The sequence below is a fragment of the Chironomus tepperi genome, unplaced genomic scaffold, assembly GCF_022539635.2.
Source record: "Chironomus tepperi strain 1889 unplaced genomic scaffold, CSIRO-AGI_Ctep_v1 contig_309, whole genome shotgun sequence".
Lineage (NCBI taxonomy): Eukaryota > Metazoa > Arthropoda > Insecta > Diptera > Chironomidae > Chironomus > Chironomus tepperi.
In genome coordinates, this window is record NW_027226431.1 from 568,901 (window position 1) to 593,980 (window position 25,080).

The 25,080-nt window shown below is 31.9% G+C and overlaps 6 protein-coding genes across 7 annotated transcripts; 2 read left to right on the plus strand and 4 right to left on the minus strand.

Moving 5' to 3' along the window:
• Positions 1 to 2,593: 2,593 nt before the first annotated feature.
• On the minus strand, positions 2,594 to 5,043 carry Creld (Cysteine rich with EGF like domains). 2 transcript variants are annotated; one of them, XM_070643209.1, is made up of 3 exons: positions 4,702 to 5,043; positions 3,908 to 4,643; positions 2,594 to 3,126 (listed from the first exon to the last, which is right to left on the minus strand). In XM_070643209.1, exons 1-3 carry the CDS (start codon positions 4,882 to 4,884, stop codon positions 3,047 to 3,049), a joined length of 999 nt encoding a protein of 332 aa, XP_070499310.1. In that variant the 5' UTR covers positions 4,885 to 5,043; the 3' UTR covers positions 2,594 to 3,046. The 2 variants fall into 2 exon arrangements, with proteins under 2 accessions (XP_070499310.1, XP_070499309.1); XM_070643208.1 differs by lacking the exon at positions 2,594 to 3,126 and adding an exon at positions 3,138 to 3,674.
• Positions 5,044 to 5,488: 445 nt separating this feature from the next.
• On the plus strand, positions 5,489 to 11,025 carry LOC139092626 (probable multidrug resistance-associated protein lethal(2)03659). The gene is made up of 7 exons (XM_070643101.1): positions 5,489 to 5,554; positions 6,566 to 7,292; positions 7,423 to 7,480; positions 7,538 to 7,617; positions 7,682 to 9,551; positions 9,617 to 10,812; positions 10,873 to 11,025. Exons 2-7 carry the CDS (start codon positions 6,597 to 6,599, stop codon positions 10,897 to 10,899), a joined length of 3,927 nt encoding a protein of 1,308 aa, XP_070499202.1. The 5' UTR covers positions 5,489 to 5,554; positions 6,566 to 6,596; the 3' UTR covers positions 10,900 to 11,025.
• A 511-nt stretch (positions 11,026 to 11,536) lies between these two features.
• On the plus strand, positions 11,537 to 19,145 carry LOC139092621 (germinal-center associated nuclear protein). The gene is made up of 3 exons (XM_070643097.1): positions 11,537 to 11,988; positions 17,806 to 18,538; positions 18,945 to 19,145. The coding sequence occupies exons 1-3, from the start codon at positions 11,771 to 11,773 to the stop codon at positions 19,029 to 19,031; spliced, it is 1,038 nt and encodes a 345-aa protein (XP_070499198.1). The 5' UTR covers positions 11,537 to 11,770; the 3' UTR covers positions 19,032 to 19,145.
• On the minus strand, positions 11,687 to 13,119 carry LOC139092624 (protein rolling stone-like). The gene is made up of 2 exons (XM_070643099.1): positions 12,364 to 13,119; positions 11,687 to 12,257 (listed from the first exon to the last, which is right to left on the minus strand). The coding sequence occupies exons 1-2, from the start codon at positions 12,963 to 12,965 to the stop codon at positions 11,999 to 12,001; spliced, it is 861 nt and encodes a 286-aa protein (XP_070499200.1). The 5' UTR covers positions 12,966 to 13,119; the 3' UTR covers positions 11,687 to 11,998.
• Positions 16,244 to 17,154, minus strand: LOC139092625 (protein rolling stone-like). Its single transcript, XM_070643100.1, has 2 exons — positions 17,074 to 17,154; positions 16,244 to 17,007 (listed from the first exon to the last, which is right to left on the minus strand). The coding sequence occupies exons 1-2, from the start codon at positions 17,146 to 17,148 to the stop codon at positions 16,300 to 16,302; spliced, it is 783 nt and encodes a 260-aa protein (XP_070499201.1). The 5' UTR covers positions 17,149 to 17,154; the 3' UTR covers positions 16,244 to 16,299.
• Positions 18,718 to 24,780, minus strand: CAH2 (Carbonic anhydrase 2). The gene is made up of 7 exons (XM_070643098.1): positions 24,522 to 24,780; positions 23,289 to 23,321; positions 23,057 to 23,221; positions 21,789 to 21,890; positions 21,398 to 21,725; positions 20,413 to 20,464; positions 18,718 to 19,454 (listed from the first exon to the last, which is right to left on the minus strand). Exons 1-7 carry the CDS (start codon positions 24,562 to 24,564, stop codon positions 19,197 to 19,199), a joined length of 981 nt encoding a protein of 326 aa, XP_070499199.1. The 5' UTR covers positions 24,565 to 24,780; the 3' UTR covers positions 18,718 to 19,196.
• Between the last annotated feature and the right edge of the window lie 300 nt (positions 24,781 to 25,080).

Consider the following 25,080-nt stretch of genomic DNA (forward strand, 5'->3'; position numbering starts at 1 on the left):
ATAACAACAAAAGAAGCAAAAAAATAATAAATTACAGTTTGTGATTTACTTTATTGAAAGAGAACTCAAATGACTATCCACAACTGAGATGTTATGTTTTCTCGCATCAAAAATAAAACAAAAAAACACAAGAGTAGTAAGGTAAGAGACTTTCAGCTTTATCTTTTTTTTTTGGTTAGCCGTTTTAGCACAGGAAAAGAAGTATGAGAGTATGGTAGTGGGGAATGCTTATGGAGAATAAAAAAATTGAGATATGCGCTTCTCTGTATCCAAAAAAACTATATAAAGACTTATGCATAAAGGCAGTCGCCTTCAATCTACTGTGTCTTCACTATCGCGTTGTGATTTTTATTAGTTTGACTCCTTTTTTCGCATTTATACAAAAAAATCAGGTAAGTCTTTCGGTTTTTAGGATTATAGCTTTGTGGATATATATTCAGTGCCTATATGAGGATGATAAAAGTGTATAAAAGTCAATAATCATAAGGATACAGAGAATTAATGTATACAGATCCGACAAAAAAAAAAGAGAAATTATTTGTGGATATCAAAAAAGTTTCTGGTGCCTGAAGATATCTGTATCTATTTATGTGACTAGAAAAGTTGATGTCAATGAGATAAAAAGAAGAAGATTATTATAGTTTCATGGATATCAAAGCTATATGATAATTTTTTGCAAAAATTTTACTACCTGAAAATTTACATAAAAATCTTTTAATTTTTAATATGAAATTCATTATCGCTATAGCAAAATGAAAGTTGTTTTGTGCCTGTTCGTCTGCCTTGCTTATGCCGCAGCATTCCCCCATCCACAAGGACAAGATTTTAATAATGAAGCCATTAGACAAGCACAACAATCTCATTTAATTCCACATAATGCCATCATCCATGGAGTAAGTTAATTGGATTATTAGATATTGTGTCAATAAATATAACTTAATATATATCCATAGGTCGAGAAAAGTGTTCCATTAGCTGCTTATGAAAATATTCCAGTTGGACAACGTGTAGATTTATTCATGATTTTGGGTGATCAAATTCCAAGAGAGGTGGCCGAGAATCTTCAAGAACAGATCGACAGACTTCCACAATAAACACATTTTTTTAGTCAGCATTAAAATCATGAAGAAGATTGTTTTTGCCAGTTTTCATCAAAAAGAATTTCGACACACAGAGGTTGTAAATTAAGTAAAAAAAAAATCCATGTTATAAGTTAAGATCGTTGTGCCAAACTTATTTCCATTAAATTAATATTTGAAAAAAATGAAATAAAAACAAATTGTTTATTTTTATATAAAATTGTCTTAGTTTTGATCCATTAATCGACTCCTAGACATCAGATATAGTCAAAGTGTCATGCTGTCATGTTTTTAATGTCGTTTTTTAATAGCTACACAATAAATCAGCCGAGACCTTTCTTTTATAATGCTTCATGTTTATCTTTCGCTTCTTTTTCTCTCTCAACTTTCACTTTCAATCGTGTCGCTTTTTTTTGTTGTTGTTGCTGTTACTGTTTATTTAAGCTACTCGTTGGGTCGAGTTGATGAAATATAAAATAATAATGTAATCACGACTATACATGATCAAAATATTGATTATACACTACTTTTTTTGCATATTAAAGCATCTATTCCAAAAACGTAGACAGTAGACACTTTACGAATATTGTCGCGAACCAGTTCTTTCATAAAAAATGTAAAGCATACCTGGAAATGTTCATGTTCACGTTTCATCCATTGTGTTGTACTTTTTTTTCCGATGCAATCGCTGTATTATTACTATTTGGGTGTTGCGTAATTTCGCGAAACAAAAAAATGTATGTTTGGTCTTCTTCTTTCCTTTTTTACATGTAGGACAGTCACTGAAGGCAAGTGTGTTTCGATGGTACTGGGGTAATTAATATACGCAGTTGGAGATTCTTCGGATGAACTTTAATGCCGGGAAATTATGAAGATGTATGGAATCTTCGCGATTGCAATTTTTATTGATGTTGAAGTCGTCTAGTATTTTGGTAGGAAATGTTTTGATTGCTCACTAAGCAAGGTGCAGGTCACGAAAGTTGCTGTTGAATTTGAACTTCTGACTTTGAATGAATGATTTTAAAGATTTTTTAGATTGATATTATCACAATTTAGTCTTAAATCTATTGTTTCGGTGAAAAATCCTTTAAGGCTGCTAAAGGAAGTGATTAAAGCGAATAATTCAATGATAGACTTTACTTATCTTCAATATTTTCCTTCTAAAATCGACCAAAACAATGATAATTCCCGCTTTTATAGCAAAACTGATGCAAAGACGAATTCAGAGATGCAAAAGACGCAAGATTTCAAAACTCAAAAAACCGTTGAATTTTTCAAAATCAAATGTGAAGAATATCGATTCAATTTTGACATTGACAATCAAGAAGACCAAAATCATCAGCCGACAATCGACAAACATCTTTAAAGCAACCATGATACATCTTATAATTATCCTTCTCATGCCAAGGATGTCTCAGATTTATGATTAATCATTACACGCCTCCTCAACTCTGAAATGTTTAATTTGCGGAACCACCCATTTAATCATATAAGCGCAATAAAAAGTTATGACATTATTTAAATTTTAAAACCTTTGGTATTTTTTTTTTTATTTTCATTACAAAAAAAATCGGTCTTTTTTTTAAGTATTTAATTAAAAGTTAAAAAGGAATTTAAAGATTTATTGTTTATAATACAAATAAATTAATTAAAAAACAGAGCTCGAAGTCGATTCGACTTGGATTCAAGTTGACTCGACTCGGATTCAAGTTGACTCGACTCGGATTCAAGTCGGCTCGATTCGGATTTAAATCGACTTAATTCGGATTCAAGTTGACTCGACTAGGATTCTAGTTGACTTGACTCGGATTCAAGTTGACTTAATTAGGATTCAAGTCGACTCGACTCGCTTTCAAGTCGACTCGACTCAGATTCAAGTTGACTCGACTCGGATTCAAGTCGACTAGACTTCGAGCTCTGATTAAGAAATGGCAAAGAAATTGAATCTAACTCAACAGTCAAGACATTCACAGTTCATCACTAATTTTCCGTTCACTTTCAACAGTATCATCCTCTACATTCGATGATGTATCAGCTGTAATCATTTCTTTATTTTTTGTGCATTTATTGCATTTTATAATTTCATAATATCAGCAAGAAGGCAGACAAGAAATAATAAAGAAAGGAAAAAAAAAATAAAATAATATTATTTTATGTCAGTTATTTAGTTTAGTAATAACAAAGTAATGTTAATGTGTGATTTGATGTGGTTATAGTGTTAGCATACGGAAGGAAAAGACTCTATGGAAACTAGCTATTAGATGTAAAAATTAATTAATAGTGTCATTTAGGTAGGCATTGTTTTCATTCATTCAAAAAACACTTTCTATTCATCCTCAAATTACTAATCTCTTCTTTATTATTATTAATTCATTCCCATAGCTGCTTCGAGAATCTCTTGTCCTGGCTGTTTTGGTGTTGGATTATTTTTCAACCAATATTCCGATAATGAAATGTAGAGACCAACAATGAGACCAAAGATTGCGGCAAGCCATGTCGAATTTTGGAAGATAATGCAGACAGTAATACATAGGCCAAGATATAGACAATAGCGTGTAAATGTTACATAGCCATCACGTTTTTCGCTTGATAGATCTGTTGAATATTGATAAGATATAATTTTTCTTACTATATATGACATTGTTCACTCAATTGTCAATAAACTATAATAGCATATTATTAAAGTAAATAAAGCTTAACAAATCTTTCAAACGAAAAACTATTAAAATGTTAATATTCAAACGTAAGTAAAGCAAGAAATAATGCAACAATTAGTAAGCACAAATGATAACAAACACAAATGAAATGAACAGTCACAGTCTACTCACCAGCACACATTCCATCGCGTAATTCATATCCATATGCACATTCCTTGCACATATCTGGACCATCGCCTTCACATCCATTGCACGATTTGTCACATTCCAGGCACGCATATGAACCTTCATTGTTAACACAGAAATGACTTTTGGTCCTGCATGGAGACTTTTCGATACATTCATTAATGTCAAAACATCCTTCGTTTTCCTTGTAGAACCATCCAGCCTTACATTTTTCACAGTTTCGTGGACCAGCACCTTTACATGATGATTCACATGCAACATGACATTGTGAGCATAATAATGTTGTCTCGTCTTTAAATGATTCGTAATAGCCTACTGCACAAGCATCACATTTTTCACCTTCATATCCATTATCACATTTACATTTTCCATTTCCCTTACGTGTACCATTTCCTTTACAAACACCATTACCTGAACAGTCGGAGCATTCTAGACAGTCTTTTCCAAATCGATTTGGTGGACAGCATACTTTTAATGTATCAATGCAGAACCATTTGAAGAAGTCTGGGAATTCTTCTTGATGTTTCCACCAATATTCAATTTCTGATTCATGCTCTTCCGCAATTGTATGACATTGCTGTTCACCACGAACAATATCGGTGCAGAGCATTTCCTGTATTTCCACTAAACGTACTTCACTAGTCTTGTAACTTCCTAATTTCTTCTCTTCCCAATGAGCATCACCTCCTTCATGTTTGCCACGTTCTGTTTTCTCTAAGCCCTAAAGATTACGAAATTAGTCAAGTCTTATCGATTTCTTTTGATATTGTCAATTTTACCTTTTTAAAAGATTCTATAAAAATCGTACATGATTTGCACGGTGGATATTTTTGTTGCTTTTCAGCTTTGAGCTTCTCATCCTTAGTTCCAAAACTAGTTGCTAAAGGAGGTGCTTGAAAATCACAACTTACTAAAGTGGTTGTAAGTAATAAATATTGGATTAAAATTAATATTTTGTGCATTTTTCTAACAGACTTTTGATGACTTGATGTGAAGCACTTTAATATTAGATTGTTAAATACTAGAAAACTTGTTAAAACTATGCGTAATTATTAATTAAACACGACTTTTCATTCAGGATTTTTCTATTTTGAAAAATTGACTCGGGAAAAATACTATGCTTTACGTGTACTCAGCTGAGTATTCAGCGGATTCAGCATGTCGAGGGGATAGTCACACAAGAGAAAATTATTTGAAATTTGTGTAACGGAAAAATTAATTTTTTGCTATTCAAGCAATATTTAATGTAGGAATCAATATAAATTGATATGTATCATATTAATCTGCTTAATATTTAAGTCTTGACGAAACCTTTATTGAAATAACGCCACAATTAGCTTAAAAATCAGTTGAAAATGTAAACATGAGCATTGTAAGTTTATCCACTTTTTATCCTAAAATTTGAATCCTACAATAACGGTTTTCGAATTGAAGGAATTTTTAAAGCTCTTTTTAAGGACATCTTGAAAGCTTTGAAACGTTCAAGATGTTAATTATTGAGCTTAATCAAGAGTTTTCAAAATTAGTGAATTAAAAGCATGGTTTTAGAAAGAATTTGCGTTATGTATACAATCTACACATCTACAGAATATATCAAACGAAGACATTAAGCAAATGAATCATTGATAAAAGGTAAAAAGTATTGTTTTTAAAAATTGTGCATTTATTTTTGTGATTTTTAACATAAAAGTCGTTTGTTCTGAATTATTAATATTAAAATTTGTTTTTTACTGTCATACAGCATTGATATTTGTAAGCATTATCAGATTAGTTAATTTAACACAGATCTCTGAAAATAATGTTAAGAATTTAATTAATTTAACTAATTTTTTGGCTCATAAAACTAGATTAGCAGTTGAATTGAAACTTGTATTATCCAGGAATGTGCTGGATATGAAAATAACAGTGTAACTAAATAAAATTCCCAAAAACTACTTTATAAACACTTCTTAGAATAAATCTTAATTGATCAGCAAATAAGTTCCAAGGTCACTTGATGAAAAAGATGTGTTGAAAAACAATTGAATGATAACTTTCCGTGCGGAACAAAGTAGCCACTTGAAAGCCAAACGGAATTCCGAGTTCTTTTAAATTCTTAGTTTGTGTCGCTCGGGCTGCTTGATGTCATTCATGAATTTCTCAAAATCATCACATAGAATTTAATAAACAAAAACCTTTACAACCTCTCGCTGGTGTAATTCCATATTTTTATCACAAAATTATATCATGTGAAAGCCGGTTTTCGATAAACTTGACAGTTTTTTGATGACCGAAATGATAAAAAAAAGTGAAAACACATAATTTGTATCATTCATAAATGTGTCGTTTTTATTGATGTTGGTCAACATGTAAAATACAATTAATTCAGCATTGAATCACATTGAACATTAAGTTCTGGAAATTATAAACGCCAAGACCTACGTCATTGGTATCATTTTTTGTAACTGTGGCTAATGTAGTTTAATTAAAACGACTTCCTCATGGATTTATGAATAATTGCGTGTAATGAGATGTTTATTCATCCGAGTTCAAAAACAGACTGACTTTTTACATAAAAAGGGGTATTCAACTATGTACAATAAATATTATTCAAATCTCAAATGAACGTTATTCAAATCTGAAAAATTGTCATTTCTTCAACAGTTCATCATGAACAAATAGAACAAACGTCATTATGGAATCATTAACAAAACGAAAACAACTTCAAAGATGCCCTCGAGAGGATGCAAACATTCTTTCGTATGTGACATTTGCATGGGCATTTCCAATGTTTTTAAAAGGCAGAAAGCAAGCAATAAATGAAGAAAATTTATTTGAGCCGCTTGACGAGCAAGTTGCAAGTAAATTATCAAGCAACATAGAAATTTCTTGGAACAAAGAGAAAGAAAATTCGAAAAAGAAGAACAAAAATCCATGGCTGGTCAATGCATTAGCTGATGTTTTTGGTTGGGAAGTTTTGGGACAAGGATTATTCTTACTGTTCATCGAATGTGGAATCAAAATTTTACCTCCAATATTTTTAAGTCAAATCATCAAATACCATGAAAATTCTGATCAAAACAGCATATCAATCATGTATTGGAGTACTTTTGGAATCACATTTTGCATATTGCTTAATGTCATCATCATGCATGCCTTTAATTTGAGCAATTTAAATTTAGGACTTAAAATGAGAATTGCTGTAAGTGCAATGATTTACAATAAGTGCTTGAGACTGTCCAAAACTGCTTTGGGAAGTATTAGTTTAGGGAGGATTGTTAACATGCTGTCTAGTGATGTCGGTAGATTTGATTCAACTGCATTTGGTATTCATTATCTTTGGGTTGGACCTATTCAGACTGTTGTGGTTACAGCTTTGATTTATAATGAGGTAAGTTTGGAATATTAGGTAGTTAGATCCTCGGCATTCTCAAGGGCTTACCAAGGTTGCCTGTTGATTATGACGAGATATCGACTCCTGACAATTGACATGCTTATAATCAATCTGTATCCAATATCAGATAGGCGTATCAGCATTTGGAGGTGTCATCCTTCTACTTCTGATGATTCCATTCCAGTGTATGTAGATTAACTTATGGAATACTTCCTTTTATTACAAACTATTTAATCCATTAGTGTTTTTGGGAAAAACCACTGCAAAATTAAGGATGAAGACAGCAACTCGGACAGACAGAAGAATTAAACTAATGAATGAGGTAAGTAAGAGCATACCATCCATTATTTCCTCATTTACATCCTTAAATACTTCCAAATCAACAGATAATTCAAGGAATTCAGGTAATCAAGATGTACGCATGGGAAAAGCCAATGCGAGCAGTTGTTGCTGCAACTCGACTTAAAGAAATTCAAATGATTCGATTTGTATCATGGATTAAAGGCATCACATTATCCTTAATGGTGTTTTCGTCACGAATTTCAATTTTTACAAGCTTAGTCATGTATGCCTTACTACAAAATGTACTTACAGCACAGAAAGCTTTCGTTGTTACAGCTTATTACAATGTACTTAGACAGACGATGGTCATTATGTATCCACTTGCAATTAATAATGTTGCTGAATGTCGTGTTGCTATACAAAGGATAGAAAACTTACTATTCATTAATGATGATGAGGATAACAAGTTGAATAGAAAGGATACAGGAAAGACAAATGTCTTGATTGAAGATGTTTCTGCAAAATGGAAAGGAGAATCTGATGACTTAACATTGTCAGATATTAATATTAAGTTTAAAGTACCATCAGTTACTACATTCATTGGAAAAGTTGGATCTGGAAAGTCAAGTGTCCTACAGGCAATTTTGGGTGAATTGCCAATTACAAAAGGCAAAATCGAAGTAAATGGGAAAGTTTCATATGCAGCACAAGAACCATGGCTATTCTCAGGATCAGTAAGACAAAATATTCTATTTGGACTTCCAATGGACAAGACTAGATACCGAGAAGTCGTCAAAGTCTGTTCATTGACACGAGATTTTGAAATTTGGCCTGATGGCGATAAAACAATCGTCGGTGAACGTGGAATGAGCTTATCAGGTGGACAAAAAGCTCGAATAAATTTAGCACGCGCCATTTATCGACAAGCTGATATTTATTTACTTGATGATCCACTTAGTGCTGTTGATTCCCATGTTGGTCGGCATTTGTTTGATAATTGTATCAAGAATTTCCTCAAGGATAAGCTTGTGATTCTCGTCACACATCAACTGCAGTACCTTCAAGGAGTTGATCAGATTATTCTGCTGGAAGATGGCAAGATACAAGCTACTGGAAGTTTTGAGAATCTAAAAAATTCAGGTCTAGATTTTGCTAATCTCTTACCTGAACAAGAAAATGTTGAGGAAGACGATGAATCTGAAAATGGAGATATCTCCGAGGATACAAGACTCCTAAAAAAACAGGAAAGTACAATCAGTAAAAAGTCAGAGCAAGAAGACGAAAAAGTGGATAAAAAGAAAATGGACATGAAGGAAAAACGCGCAGAAGGTTCAATTGAGTGGAATGTGTATGGAAAATATTTTCAAGCAACAGGTGGCTATTTGATCATCACGTTCATCATGACCTTTTTCGCTTTAGCACAAGTGATAGCATCAATAAGTGATTACTTCCTTTCTTATTGGGTATCTAAGGAATCAGCACGGAATATTGAATTAGATGCAGCAGCAAATAAGACTAGTTTGACTCAGACTATTGTTAGTTCCATTTTTGGAACTGAAGATTATGATCGGAACTATGATATTTATATTTACAGTGGATTAATAGTAGCTACAGTTCTGTTGACATTAGGAAGAAGCTTCTTGTTCTTTAATGTTGCAATGCGTGCCTCACGTCAACTACATGACGCAATGTATTCAGGTATCACAAGAGCAACAATGTTCTTCTTCCATAACAATCCATCAGGTCGTATCCTTAATCGATTTAGCAAGGATATGGGACAAATTGATGAAGCTCTTCCGATGACAATGATTGACTTCTTTCAGCTACTGTTCTCCTTGCTTGGTACCATTGGTGTTCTTATTGCTGTCAATCAATATTATCTAATTCCGACATTCATCCTATTCGCGATCTTTTACATGATACGTAAGGTCTACATCAAAATATCACTTGACATCAAGAGATTAAACTCAACAAGTAAGTTTGTTGACATTTTCGTTCCTTCATCAACTCAACTTCCTTATTTCCTTATTATCCTATAGCATCTTCGTCAGTATTCTCGTACTTGAGTGAGACATTGAATGGATTGTCAACAATTCGTGCCTTTAAAGTTGAAAATAATTTAAAGGAAGAATTTTATCATCACATAGACATAAATACATCATCACATTACATATGGCTGGCAATGACACGAACTTTTGCTTTTATACTTGACATCTGTTGCTTCGTCTACATTGCGATTGTCATTATAAGCTTCCTTTTCACTGAAAACAGCAGTAGCGGTCATGTTGGTTTGGCAATAACGCAAGCTTTAGGATTGACTGGAATTGTACAACTTGGAATGCGGCAATCTGCTTTATTAGAGAATATGATGACGGCTGTTGAACGTGTTGTCGAGTATCAAAGTGTAGATCCAGAACCATCACATGAATCTCCAGAAAATAAAAAGCCACCAAAAGATTGGCCAAAAGCAGGAGAAATTAAATTTGATAAGCTGTCATTAAGCTATCATCCATCAATGGAAGATAAGGTGCTGAAGGAATTAGAATTTGTGATTCAACCGAACGAGAAAATTGGAATTGTTGGAAGAACTGGTGCTGGAAAAAGTTCAATAATTAATGCTCTGTTCCGTCTTTCATATTTGGATGGATCAATTTACATTGATTTAAGGGAAACACAGGAAATGGGCTTGCATGACTTGAGATCTAAAATATCGATAATTCCACAAGAGCCAGTTCTGTTTTCAGGCACAATGAGGTACAATTTAGATCCATTTGATGAATATAATGACGATAAATTGTGGATGGCACTTGAGGAAGTAAAACTGAAGGAATTAATTAAGGACATGCCGTCAGGATTGAACACAAAAATTACTGAAGGTGGAACCAACTTTTCAGTCGGTCAGCGACAACTTGTGTGCCTTGCACGAGCAATTCTACGTGAAAATAAAATTCTTGTTATGGACGAAGCAACAGCAAATGTTGATCCACAAACTGATGGCTTAATTCAGAAGACAATTCGTCAGAAATTTGCTGAATGTACAGTCCTTACAATTGCTCATCGACTTAATACAGTCATTGATTCTGATAGGATATTAGTCATGGATTCAGGACGATGTGTCGAGTTTGGAACGCCGCATGAGCTTTTGTCAAAAATTAATGAACCAAGAATATTCTATAATATGCTAAAAGAGACAGGAAGAACTAATTTTGAATATCTGTGTCAAAAGGCACATGAAGTAAGTCCATAAAGATTAATTAAAGTTACAAATCTATCAAATTTTGATTTTATTTTTCAGAATTTTTATCAAAAAACATTTAAATAATATATGACAATCACATAATGTCCAAAGTAATATAAATCACGACTTATATTGTATTATGTTGAATGACCTAATGTACTTATATTGTATTATATTTAATAAAAAGCGACCGATTTATATGAAAATGTTTATGAACTGTAAAACAATCGGATATGCTGACAGACTCTATATTTCTAGTAATGCAAGGCATATGCGAAGTTAATGATAATTGATCAAACTCTAATAATTAAATGATGCACGATTCTATGACTTATATGCTAATGTCAGCCGATGAGTCTCATTCCAATCATTGAAATGACTTCTCAAAAGTATTATGTCGTAAATATTTTCAAGGTCAATGAAGTTTACCTAATATCCTAATAATTATTAACTTAGTTAGTCTAATTTAGTCATTTTGGCTTATAATAGCTTACTATCCAATCATTTAATACTGCAAATTGATGCAAATTAAAAATTCGTCAGATCAACGGTTTTTGTAGAATTTAAATTTTTTACAACAGAAATTTCGAAAAGTTTCGCAAATTGCAAGGCGGGAAAACCATGAATTTTTTGGTTTAATTTTACAGCAAAATATTATATGAGAATGATTCAGTTAATTAGCTAGACTAAAAGCCTCTGAAGCTGTAATTCACTTCCTCTAGATACAAATATTTTCTATTAACCTAAGTAAACATGTTTGTAAAAATTAACCAAAAAACTTCAAAGTCTTCTCGCCTTGCACAATCGGATTTACAAAAACAAAGAATTTCAGAAATTAAAATAACTTAAAATTTTATAGAATATTCACATAAACTGATCAAAATAATACTATATCTACATCAAGGAATCATATAATATGCTATAATTTAGCTAATATCTGTGGATCACTATAAAAATGACAGAAAATAATTACATTATTGGAACTTGTAAGGAATTCTGTCCTTCAAAAGAAATTAAATTAAGAAAAAGTAGGAACTTAGTACACTATTATGAGAAAAATGGAAAGTTTATCAAAGAATTCACCAGAAGTGCTGCAGACCGTAAAATGGAACAGCCAGAAAATTTGCGTACTTTCGATGCTTTGACGAATACTTTGGAATATCTGTTTAATACGTGAGTATTTTTAGATACAATTATTATTATCATATGCATTTGTTTGTTCTTGAGCCTCCATTTCTCTTAAATTATTCTTCGTACTGCTGGCCGATACAGTATGATACTTTCCACTAATTCTCTTATGGATCTTGCCTCTCAGTCGATGAATACACACAAGTATGGAATGTATAATTGCGCCTAAGAATAAAACTCCAAAAGCAGCTACTAATGAGGAACCCGGCTTTGCGTTCCAGTTTAAAATTGGATAAATATAGTTCTGTCCACGTCTGTTATTTTCGTACGTTTATGTAAGAAAAAGAAGAGTTTATTGACATTAATGCATGTCTTCCTTAACATAGTAAAAAAAATCGATGATTTCGTCACGTAACTTACCTATTCACGCCTCCAAAAAAGGGATATAGCCATGTAAAAATGAGTAAATAGGCACAACCACAGAAAACAGGCCATACGAAATGTGAAAATCTTGCTCGATGTTTTATGACGAAAATATCAATAATTAATATACTCGAATTAGTTATATGAACTATTGCATTATTTAGATCCAGTACATTATTATCTTGATGATATAATATTGCCCAATATATAAAGGATATTAATATTGCGTACATCGTTGTACAAATTGATAAAAACCAATAAAATTTCAATATTGGTGTCATTTTATTCGTAATTTCATATCTATCTCGGTAGAACTGCGTTGATAAATAAGCACCTGTTAATGTCACTATCATCGTTGCCATTAAGTTTAAATTTGTTAAATAAATAAAATAAACTTTAAATTCGCCACGTGAAATTGCAGTAGACATTGAAAACATGACACTAAACACATAAAATGCCGCTAAAAGCCATCTATATATTAAATAAATTACACACCGTTCCCGTCTTTGCCATTGCGAAATAACAAAATCTTTTGGCGAGTCGTGCTCAAAGTCACAATTGATTTTTTTATTCATAAATTTCTGAACTTTTTCTTTCATTATTTTTCACTATTTTGTTGCTGTTGTTGCTGACTCAAAAATTAATATTAGAATAGAACTAAATTATAAAATATTATTTATATTTATACGTCTCCTCGATGTGCAGCTATTGAATGACAGGAACGAACTGAATAAGCAACCCTTAATAGTTTAATGAGCCTACCTAACAATGCGATATTGTGAGAATAACTAACAAATTCTTCTCGTACATAAAAAAAAAGTTTTACAGCAAAGAGAAGAAAACAAAAAAAAAATAAGTAAGAGAGATTTTCGGAAGCAATTCATGTTTTATGTTATGCCATTATTTATTAATGATGCTTTCCTTATTATCAATTAAATATTTAATGATTATAAATGAATATTTTTGTAATTTAATCTGGATATTTTTTCGTCCTATTGTCATGTTTAGTGAACATGGCATGACACTGATGGACAGATTAGATTATTCAGATGTCAAATGAGCTTGTAAAATGTTAATTGTCTTTTAATTTTTTACGGAAGTTGATTTTTTATCTAGAATTGAGATTCTAACCTCTAATAGATATTTCATTACTGTCCAAAAATGATTTTAAGCATTGAATATTACATGGTTCATTAGTATTAACTAAACCAGGGCTGTCGAAACATTATTTGCATTATAGCACAATCTGGCAGAGCTTGAAGTCGACTCGAATTCTATCAACTGGAAGTCGATTTTTCATACAAAATCCGAGTCGACTTCGAACTCTGCTTGACGGTAAGTCTCAACCTAAACTGTACACGTCATTCCCATGGCATATGAAGTCATGAATATTAGGGAAAAGGAATTAATCACGTTTTTTTATAGACATTTTCTAGTGACGTCACTCTTCGTTCCACATTCTTATTCTCCAGACGAAAGATGAGATTTGCTGCATGCTACTCGGTATTTACAAAGTACAATTCTCAGAATTCAGCAGTCTTTAGTCCAAAGATCAATTGAATAAGAAGAAAGCAACCAAAATCATTAAAAAGAGTTTTATGACTAAATGGACTGATTCATTTTATGGAAATGAAGTTTTGTGGATTTTTACCTGTAAATGCATAACAATCATAAAGGAACAACAGACAAAATGACTTCAATTGTACCAAAAAATAATACTTTTTCAACTAAATGTGAAACTAATTCAAGCACAAGAAGAAGGCCTTAGTTTCTCTTTGAAGAAACTGGATGGAAAGAGAAGATTGAAGTTATCGTATTTGTTGCCAAAAGAGCAGCGCATTTCTTCTAATTCCATAAGTTCATTGACTAGAACATCAAATTTTTTTCTGTTCTTTTTTGTGCGCTTGTACTTCCTTTAATTTTCACTTATAACAAAAATGAGAAATTTAACATCTTTGAAATAGTTTTGTACTCATCCATCCATGTTATGGCTTGCCGGTGTATGAGAATGTGGTATGAAGACAAATTGCGAATAATAAGGTTATTTCTGCATGGTACAGTTTCCGAAAAAAATGTAATGATAGTAAAGATGTTGCTGTTTATGAGCAGTAAAAGCGCTTTGCTGTTAATGTTCTCATCCATGTACAGCAACAATATAATTTCAATATCTTTAACGACTAAGAAATAACGGCCAAAAAATATTTAAATATAACGGTTAGAAAATATTTGAATTTAACTGTCAAAATAAATTTGAAATTAGACAGACAGACAAAATGCCAACAATATCGTTACTTTCTTTGTAAATGTGTCAAAAAGGTACGAAACCCGAATTGATGCGAATATATAACAAGATGTAACAATGTATCGTACGACATTACATTGGTTTCTATTCAACCTGCCTACATTTTCTTAATAACAATTATAGATTTGCTAAATGCTAAATTTTTAACATATTTATGTCTTTTAAATGTGTTTGTTGTCGGTTCCGATAAGAAGAAAACAAAACAAAACCAAAAAAAAATAATACACGAAGCACATGCAGTTTTATGCTTTCATATCCTTCCACATTTTCTCTCTTTCTGCCTTTTACTGATTCTCTTCATATTGATTCGTCTACGTATGGCGTGACTCGGTAACGGTAGACTTTTTCCATTCACGTGATTTCGCTCTTTAGCCTATAATTAGGCATGTGTTTCAAATTGATGAAATTTTTATCGTTCTTTTTTTGTTTATTTTTATATAAATTTCGGTCGAAATATTGTTCAATTTTAAGTAAGTTTGGTTTTTAATTAACTTATAAATTTTTAATTTATAAATTTCCTAATGTATTAAGTTTGTTGTCTAAAACTTCATTAGAAACTTTACTTATGAGAATAATACAGTTGTGGAGAAAATTATAATTGTAAGCTTTACAAATTTATTGAATGTTGAATAATTCAAAAAATAACGGTTTTTGAAAATTTGAAAATAACGGAATTCTAAGTTTTGAAAAATAACCGGTTTAAAAATTTTGAAAGTAACGGTTTTTAAAATTTTCAAAATAACGAAATTCAAAATTTTGAAATTTCAAATTTTCAAAATTAACAGCTCTTGAAGTTTTGAAAACCGTTATTTTTCAAAAAGCATTTATGAGCATAAATCACAAAAACCGCTGAATCAGACAGACTACTCTATTCCAATTTAATATTCCCAGAAATTTATGAGCTCATTTTAACAACATTTTTTCTTTCATTCTACACCTATATATTTATATTTCATAAAAAAAGAAAACAAAAGTGTGTGCTAATATTTGCCGATGTGCTACGTCACTCCTTCATGACTGACCTCCAACATTGATGTATACATCATCATACACTTTAATGAAATTAGACCAACGTCATTACTTTTTAACATGCTTTTTTATTGTTATTTCATTCTATTGCGTGCTTCTTTAGGAGTAAGTGTGCATGATGTTTTGTGTTAGTCAGTGTTTTTGCCGGAATGAAGGATTTAAGGTTTAAGTTAATCCTGAGATTTAAATCGTCGGATTTAAATTAATCCTGAGATTAAAATTAATGTTGAATCAAAATACGAGAATTTTTGGAAGCAGGATCAGTAGTTAGTTATGGTTCCATTATGGTCCATCAGTCGAAGCTATTTCAATGCCGGTTTAGGACTATTTTTAAAACAGTCAAATAAACGCAAAACTATTTTTGTCAATTGCTGTTTAATCAACAATTTTAACATTTGAAGCATTTATTTAAGTAAATTAATTAAGACACGAGCTAGTAAACTTTAATCTGCATGATGCGCACTTTATTATCAATGATATTTCTTTTATTGTACAAAATAAACTTATTATTAATTACTTAAAGATATACGTGATAATTATGGCTTATTTATGCTGTCTATAAATTATCATTAAAACATAGTCTATAACTATCAAATTGAAATTCACACATTTCCTTTACATACGTATGTTTGGCATTTTAGCGTACATGAATTATAAACTAATGCCTTAACATAAGCAATGCCACAAAAACTTAAATGACATATACCTAAAAACACAACAGCTGATGCTCCAATAATAAATGCACTTGATGGATCTTCCTTCCAATTTAATATTGGATATACATAATTATGTCCATATCTATCAATACCACCAAGTAATGGATAAATAAATGTAAATGATAAATATAGTATGCCTGTAATCATCGGATATATCATGTGTGCAATACGATATTCATGTTGTATGATAAATAAATCAAAAAACAGCACTAAAGAGTTCGTTATGTGAACTAAAACATTATTTAAATTTAAAACATCATCGGATATATTAAATAACATTGTCCAATAAATTCCACTAACTACACAGGCAAAGGGCAGTATGCTTATATATAAAAACCAATAAAACTTCAATCCAGATGTCATGCAATCAAGTGATTTAAATTCACCACGATAGTACTGTATGACATAATATGCACCAATATTGCACGTGACTGTTGTTACAAATAGATTCATTCTGGTTAGATAAATAAGTGATAAAATTACATTATCATTTAAATATGAGTAAATTATTGATTCCAAGAATGAAAAGTTGTAAAACATAGCAATTATCACGCGATAAATCATATAAAAGGAACTTTTTTCATCTTGTTGCCACTGAAAATATGAAGCAAATATTAAATAATCTTTATTTACTTATTTAAACTGTACAGCTATTATCACCTGAGATGACAAAAATTTCGAAGGAAATTCACTCTCAAAATTAAATTTTATTTTTTGGCACAACGATTTGCTCATCGTGCTTGTTTGTTGAAGTACAAATCAGCAAATGATTTTTCCTTACTATGAAAATAGACTGCTGTTAGACCTGAGGCAAAAATGGGTTGAGTGCCAGAAAAATGTGCACACGATTGACACGCTCACTTTGGGAGGAATTATTAATAATTATCGGAAAGATTTTTTCTATTCTGTCGGTTATTTAACGGAAAAATATTCAAATTTGAACAATTCAGCGTTTTTGAAAAGTAACTGTTGTACGGTTTTACATTTTGATGAAATTTCTGAAAATTAGCTGTTGAGTAGTTTTCATTTGATAAATTTAACTGTTGATTGGTTTTCGCTTTGAAATTTTAGCTGTTGTAGTGTTTCAGGACTTTTAAATTTCATTTGACCGTTAAATTTCAAAAGTCCTTTTTAATGCGTTTTAAAGTAATCCGATACCTTTTTCACTTACTTTCCGCACTCGAAACAGATATTCTTAATTTTGTAACTATAAATATCATGACTTATTCTTCTTAGAATTAAACTGCGTTGAAACATTTTCACTTTTTATCTATCGCAACTTGAAAAAGTGCATGCTAGACACAGCGTAGTCAATTTACACTCGATGACGTAAATTTAAATTTTCTGATATTATACAATACTTAAATTTCGTTTTTTTTTCTGTCATTTCAGAATTTTTGTTGATCGTGAAAAGCCGTTGAACTTTCGTTACGATTTCATATTTGATAGATGTAGAGCAGTACGGCAGGAAATCGTTATGCAAAATTTTCCGAGTGAAAAGACTGTCAAATTATTAGAGCCAATTGTGATGTTTCTTAGTTACAGTCTATATAGACTTAACAGCCTTCCAATATCGTTGTTCGATACACAAATATGCAAACAACATTTGCATGAATGTCTGTTAAAGTGTCTATCATGCTACGAGGAAATTGATGTGATGAATGTGGGAGAATATAAAATGGAAAATCGAATTATTGTTGAAGCTATTCAATTGATGCTGAATATCGATGACTTTAATACAATTCAACGTGTTATTAAACTCAAAAAAGCTATCAAATCATCATTTATATTGGAAACTGCTATCAAGATATCAATTAATTATCATCGTCGTAATTACCATAAAATTTTGCATGATATTCAGGAACTTCCACATATTGTTGGTGCTATTGCTTCGTTAAATTTATCAAAAATAAGGAAGGAAATATTTAGAATATTTACAATTGCATACAGCAGTCAAGTATTAAAAGTTCCACTAGATTTCATTCAACGTCTTCTGATCTACGATGAGCAATTAAGTCTACTCAAGCATTTAAGTGACCTTGGCATTCATGAAAATTCAAATGAGAAGGAAACATCAATTGACATTAATTTTAATCGAAAGAAATTCGATAATTCGAAATCAATCGTGAGTGTTTATTTTTATATAGATACCTTTTATTGTGATTGACATGTATTGAGTCAGGGATGCATCATAATACTCAAAAATCCAAATTCGAAGGATTTTGACCGTTATTTTTCAAAATTTTACTAACACCAACAAAGAAAATTTTTCAAAATAAAAATAACGGTCAATTTCCTGATTTGATAGTCCAAATTTAAAATTATTTTGACCGTTATTTAAAATTTTCAAAAATAACGGTCAATTTCCGTCATTTAATTTTTGACACACCCCTGTTTTTGAGTACTAGACAGCTTTACAATAATCTAATTTGTAAAATAGAGCATGTTTATGTCTATTATTGAATTATGTGTTATAATTTAAACTTCCTACTACAAACAATTTACATTAATTCATTTATCATATTTTGCAGCCAAACACACTGCAGCATTTCGTGGATAATAAACTTGATGACTTTCATCTTCCGGATCTGATATTGATGAAAACATGCGTAACGTGATAACTATGTAATATTAATCTATCACTAAAATTATATCATGAATTTATAATGGACATGAAGTCACAACAACAATACTGAATTGAAGAATAATAGATTCAATTTATCACACAATAAGCTCGTCTGATTTTTTTGTTCCTTAAATATATATATTTGCAGGAAATTCATTCACAGCAATAGGTCAATGACTATAATTGATAATAATATTGTAGTTCCAGACATGATTTTACGTCCATTATTTTTCATTTTTGATTTCTTCGTTGGCTTCGTCTTTTGGCCATAAATTTTATCATGCATATCTAAATCGTTTGCGTTGAACTTGTCAGATGTAAGCCAGACAATACGATCACCAATTGGCTGTACTGGACGAAAATTATGACTCAATAGATTCCCTTCATGGTCTTTTAATGATCTAAAAAATTCAAGCTAATAAATAAATTTGAATTAATTTAAATTTGTTTTGACATGTGGATTGTTATAATGCGTTAAACGACCAGACTGTCAGCTGATATTCTCAGCTGAGTTAATGTTTATTTGACAAATGTTTAACACACTTTTGCGGTTCATTTCAAATGATAATTGTTGATATTTGCTGTGAAATATCCATTTGAGGTATTATAATTGTTTACAGATTATAATTGTGTATATTTAGTAGATTTTCATCACTTTTAATTAATTACTGTCCGGCATGTGCCTCAATATTCAAAATTAGAGTCGGATTAAAATAAATCCAACCGGATTAAAATAAATCCTAGGATTTAAAAATAAATTTAAACTTTTTTTAAATTTGAAATTAAAATAGAGATTGATAGTCGGGCTGATGCCAAACCTAGAGTCAACATGCTACAAAAAATCTCCTCGTCATGCACGAGAAAGTACAACAACAAGAAAAATCTCTAATTGAATTACGTCAAGACACACTTATTATCTAAATTTAAAATTAAATAATTCAGGAAGTAGAGCACAAGTAATTAAAAATAGAATAACTGCCGCTGCATATAATTATTATGCCATTGCCATCGTAAAAATTTTCACACATTGGCACCAAGTCAATTGGCCCGAACCAAAAACTATTCAACAAATGTATTCAAGATATGAAATATGTTTGGTCAGCAGCAGCAGTCAACAAATCAGTATTAGTCACTCTATTTACTTCATAAATAATCATTGAATTTTTTTATACACGATTGAATGCTTTTGTCAACAAAATCAAGTGTGTTAATTATTTCGCTCATTAATGAGCAGCACTCAAGAAGAAAATAAGAAGACGAAATGATAAACAAACTTTTTTGCTTATAAAATCACGGGCTTTCACGACATTAGAGTCTGTTTGGCTATAAATAAATATTTTAAATAAATACTAATTTATAACTCAGCATCGTACCTGCTTGTGTGATATTTTAATCGGTTCATAAAAATCAAGCCATGTGACAACCTGTGTTTATGGGAAAAAGAGAATTTTTAATTATTGGGTCGTTCATAAGTGATGTCTTTAGGGTTTTCTATAAATGACGTCTTTAGGGTCATTCGTTCATCATATAACTTGGGTTAAATTAGCAAAAAAAATTTTCTGAAGACCCCTGCCCCTTCTAAAAAGGGACGTAACAAAACGGCTTTTCCAAATTGGGATTTGAAGCAAATTGGCACTTCCTGTGTAAAATTCCAGAACTTTACAGCCCCTCAATCGTCAAATGGACCTCTAACCTTTTCTAAACCCTCCATTGCGTTACGTAATAGCTAAATGCCCCTTGAGAGTTAGGGCATTTAAGCTAGTGAGATCTTTTGCTAAGCATTGGAGTAATCAGTAACTATAAAACTGCTTATTAAGCTAGTGATGACTTATTTATGTAGAGGATGATATCACAAGCTTGATAAGAGCATCAAGAACTATAGTATGCCTATTAAGCTAGCGGATGACTTCCTAAGGTTCAAATGAACGTCATGGACTAGTGAAGGACATCTGTAGCTAGCGGATAGAAAAGAGTGCCTTAAGCTTGAAAGAACGTCAAGAACTGATGCAGAACGTTTGAAGCTAGAGAATGACTTGTTAAGCTAGAAAAGTGCACCAAGAACTAGTGGAGAACGTCAAGAACTGATGCAAGACGTCTAGAGCTAGAGGATGACTTCTTAAGCCAGAAAAGACCGTCAAGAACTAGTGGAAGACATCAAGAACTGTGGAGAACGTCAATTACTTGTTGAGGACGTCAACAACTAGATAAAGCCACATACAGCCTAATTAAGCACCATTTACAGCTACAGAATAAAGGCAAGAGATCTACAAAACTCAATTCCCATTCCCGTCACTCACAAACATCCCCTAATGACATGCACAAAAGTACTTGTAATTAAACAACATTTGTAAATACTTATCTAGACATGGCGGAGTCGTCGTGCTACCATTATACACGTAATAATCATTCATGCTTATATGAAGATAATCTTCAAGTGCTAAAGGTTCCTCAAATGATGCTTGTGTGTCAGGTTCGGTAATTTGTTGTAATAACTTTGACACTTCAACATACGATGGATTTGGTTTTTGAGCAATAACGAAGAAAAATGCAAGCACAGCAAGTCCATCACTGTAATTTGTCGCATTTATATATGAGCTATATTTATCCTTATAAAACACAACATGTAGTTCCATTGGAAAATGTTTTCCATCAAAACTGTCTTCAGATCCATAAGAATCATTATCACCTGCAATAAACTGTCCAATTTAATTCAATATCCGGATAGAATAATCAATGTCAAGGAAATTACCCCAATGGAAATGAAGCTGTTCAAACACATATCCGCCGTCTCTAAATGGTCCGCCATCAATTATTGGTTCTTTTCCTTTCTCCGTTTCCACAGTAAACATGACTATTGAATAAATTGAAGCGTTTATTTAATTCTTTATGAGCACAATTAATCTATTAACTTTTTGTGGCTTTGAGATTTCATCGACATGCTTTATCAGGAAAATGAGTTCAGTTTGGGTGTTGCAGTCTGTCAGTAGTACATGCTCAGTAATTTAAAATTCAATTGTCTAGATCTCAGTAGGTGATATGCTAATTGAAACATTGCACTTTAAACTTTATAATTTATCGCTAATGACCGTGGCTTTCAAGGGCGTTCTATGACATTTATGAAAAATGAGAGTGATCAATATCTGCCGTGCATGATTCTTCTCTATTGGACAGTAATAAATGGATTATCCATGAATATAATCTTTAGAAGATCTTTCTTGTTCTAACGGTCATTTGAGATTTGAATAATATTTATTGTACATAGTTGAAAACCCTTTTCATACAAAAATTCAGTCCAGAGTTGCAAAACAGGCACCTGTGACAGGCGAAAAAGCTTACAAATTCTTGATAATTTTTGTGGGCTTTCTTACAAAACCATATAGATTATCACGAATTTGTACGGTTTCCGCCTGTCACCTGGTTTTTCTCACAAAACCATACAAATTATCAAGAATTTGTACGGTTTTCACATGTCACAGGTGTCTGTTTTGCAACTCTGGTTCAAAGGGCAATCTGCATTTGAATTTCGAAGAATAAACATTAAAAAGTTGGGATTTAAAGCTTAAAATGCATGTTGCGTTTGTGCCTTTCAAGACATCTTTGGCTATGAGCAATCATAAGCTATATATTAATCAGTAGCATTACCAAAGTACACAAAACATGCGTTTTGCATCATAACTTTACAAAAAAAGACAGAATTGAGATAAAGCCTTCTGATTGTTGACTAGATTTGAAACTTCATATTTCTAGCTAAAAATCTTCAATATCACAAGACATCGCCCTATTCCATCCATCATCTTAACTCATTTTACTTGTCCTTATTGTGTGTATAAAGCAGTAAACTCTACTTTATCGATTATTCAAGATCATTGAAAGTAAATCCTCATTACACTTATTATGTAATCACACAAATCTTCCGGATAGCTATTACTGAGTTAGTGTTTTGAAAATTTAATGAACATGATAGTGACTTATTTATCCTTTCTAGGAATTGTGGACTGAATTGTCTTCTTGACATACCTGTATGACCATTATTTGTTACGGTTGTACTTAAAGGCTGCGTATCGAAATTCTCAAACGTTAACGGAGGCAATTTGACCTTTTTCACGTGCAGCATGTCAATGTCAATTGGTGATTGATGCTTTCCCTTGCATGAAGCATAATCATCTTCCCAATGCGATGGACCTTTCGTTTATATAAACAGAAATGAGGAAGTTAATAAGATTTTTTTTAGGTCATATTTATTATTTACCCTTAGTTCCATCATACGAAAATTCAGCAGTGGCTGTGCACAAAAAGAGAGAATTTATGAACATTTCAGCATTAAATAATAATATTTTTGGTCAATGTTTATTTATAAAAACCGGAAGGATTCCTTTGCATCTCAATAAACATTGACCGGATTTTGATGCATTTTAGTTTGTTCTTCCTGATGAAGAACAGTCTGCAAAAGCTTTTGTGGCTTGAGGCATACTAAGTTCATTGATAAATAAATTGTTTTAAAGAGGACAACTTAAAGATTGGCACAGAAAGGATTGCAGGCTGTTGTCATTATCTAGAATAAAGTTTTTGTAGTCCAGAAATTTCCATTTAAATTCACATTGAAATAGAAGATTGATTGGAAATGACCAGTTAGAATTAGGCATAGATGGCAGGTTTGTCATTAAATAAGTGCGAGATTAAGACCATTTAAAGCAGAAATACTGGAACTCTTAATTGGCACCAAAAAGACATAATAAATATTGAAGGACCAATCCTGGATTTAGGAGCTGGAGGCACTGTGATTTAAATCAGTTGTACTACACCCTTTAGGCCTACTGTTTATATTCGGATCCGAACCACTCTCAAGCTCTGCACATTGCAAAGACACAAGTACGTAATAAGATCTGATGTTCCCTAATGTACCAAGTTACAATAACTTGATAGTATTGAAAAAACACAGGGCTACAGCCATGGACGAACTAGAAGATACAGCCCAAAAATTACATAACTTCGCATATAAAATGTAGGCTTGCGGTTCTTGGCCGAACCCTGCTTGATGCAATAGATTCTATCGAGGATTACAGTGCCTCAGGCATTCTTGGATTACAGCACCTACAGCATTCACGCATTGCAGTGCCTCCAGCATACAAACGCACTCGAATTTTACATAAAGTCGGGCCGACTCGAGTCGACTTTTCCATACAAAATCCGAGTCTACTTTGAGCTTTGCGACAAACTAGTAAATCAGTTCTAAGTGCATCTTGTAGTTAGATAAACTAATCACAATTATTTTATATAGAGTCTAAGTGATTGAGTGACTAGGTAAGATACCAAAAATCTCCCTAATTCTAAATATTGTAAGAATTTGGATCAATACCAACCAAAGCCCGACTTTGGTTGACATCACATAGAATTCATAGTGTCCATAAGATATGATTCCATTTCAATAAACAGACAATTATGTCCACAACTACTTATTTCCTTAAATTTTTTAAAAACCCACCAATTGCACAAATGACGACAACAAGTTCAATTTTCAAATGCATAGCTTGCTATTAATTAAAATTTCACAATGATAAATCAATTTCCTTCAATATCAGTTTGTAGCTATTTGTCTCTACTATTCAATTACTATCGACGATGTTAACTCATCACATGAAAGAATCAAACTGAATGCTTTGGTCTACAGACGATGTTTAAGTCATAAAAAATATTGTCAGCGTTTGTCTGTTCTTTTACTACAATACATTTACATTGTGGCTGTTCGAGACGAGAAGCTAAAAAAAAATTTTTTAATTAAATTTACATCGACATCGATTTGGTCAATTTAGTTTTTAGAATCTGATCTATGTCTGCCTTGAATGATTTATGACTTGATCTAGAATCTTGAGACTTGTCGGACGTGAGAATCGCTAAAAGAAAGTAAATGATGACTATTTGCTATCTCTATCAGTGCATGCAATAAATTCACATGTCATGTGTTCATATTCACATATTGGTCATTTCGTTCACCTGTCGAGGCAATTAATCCATGAACAAAAAAGTGTTTTTTTTTTGCATAA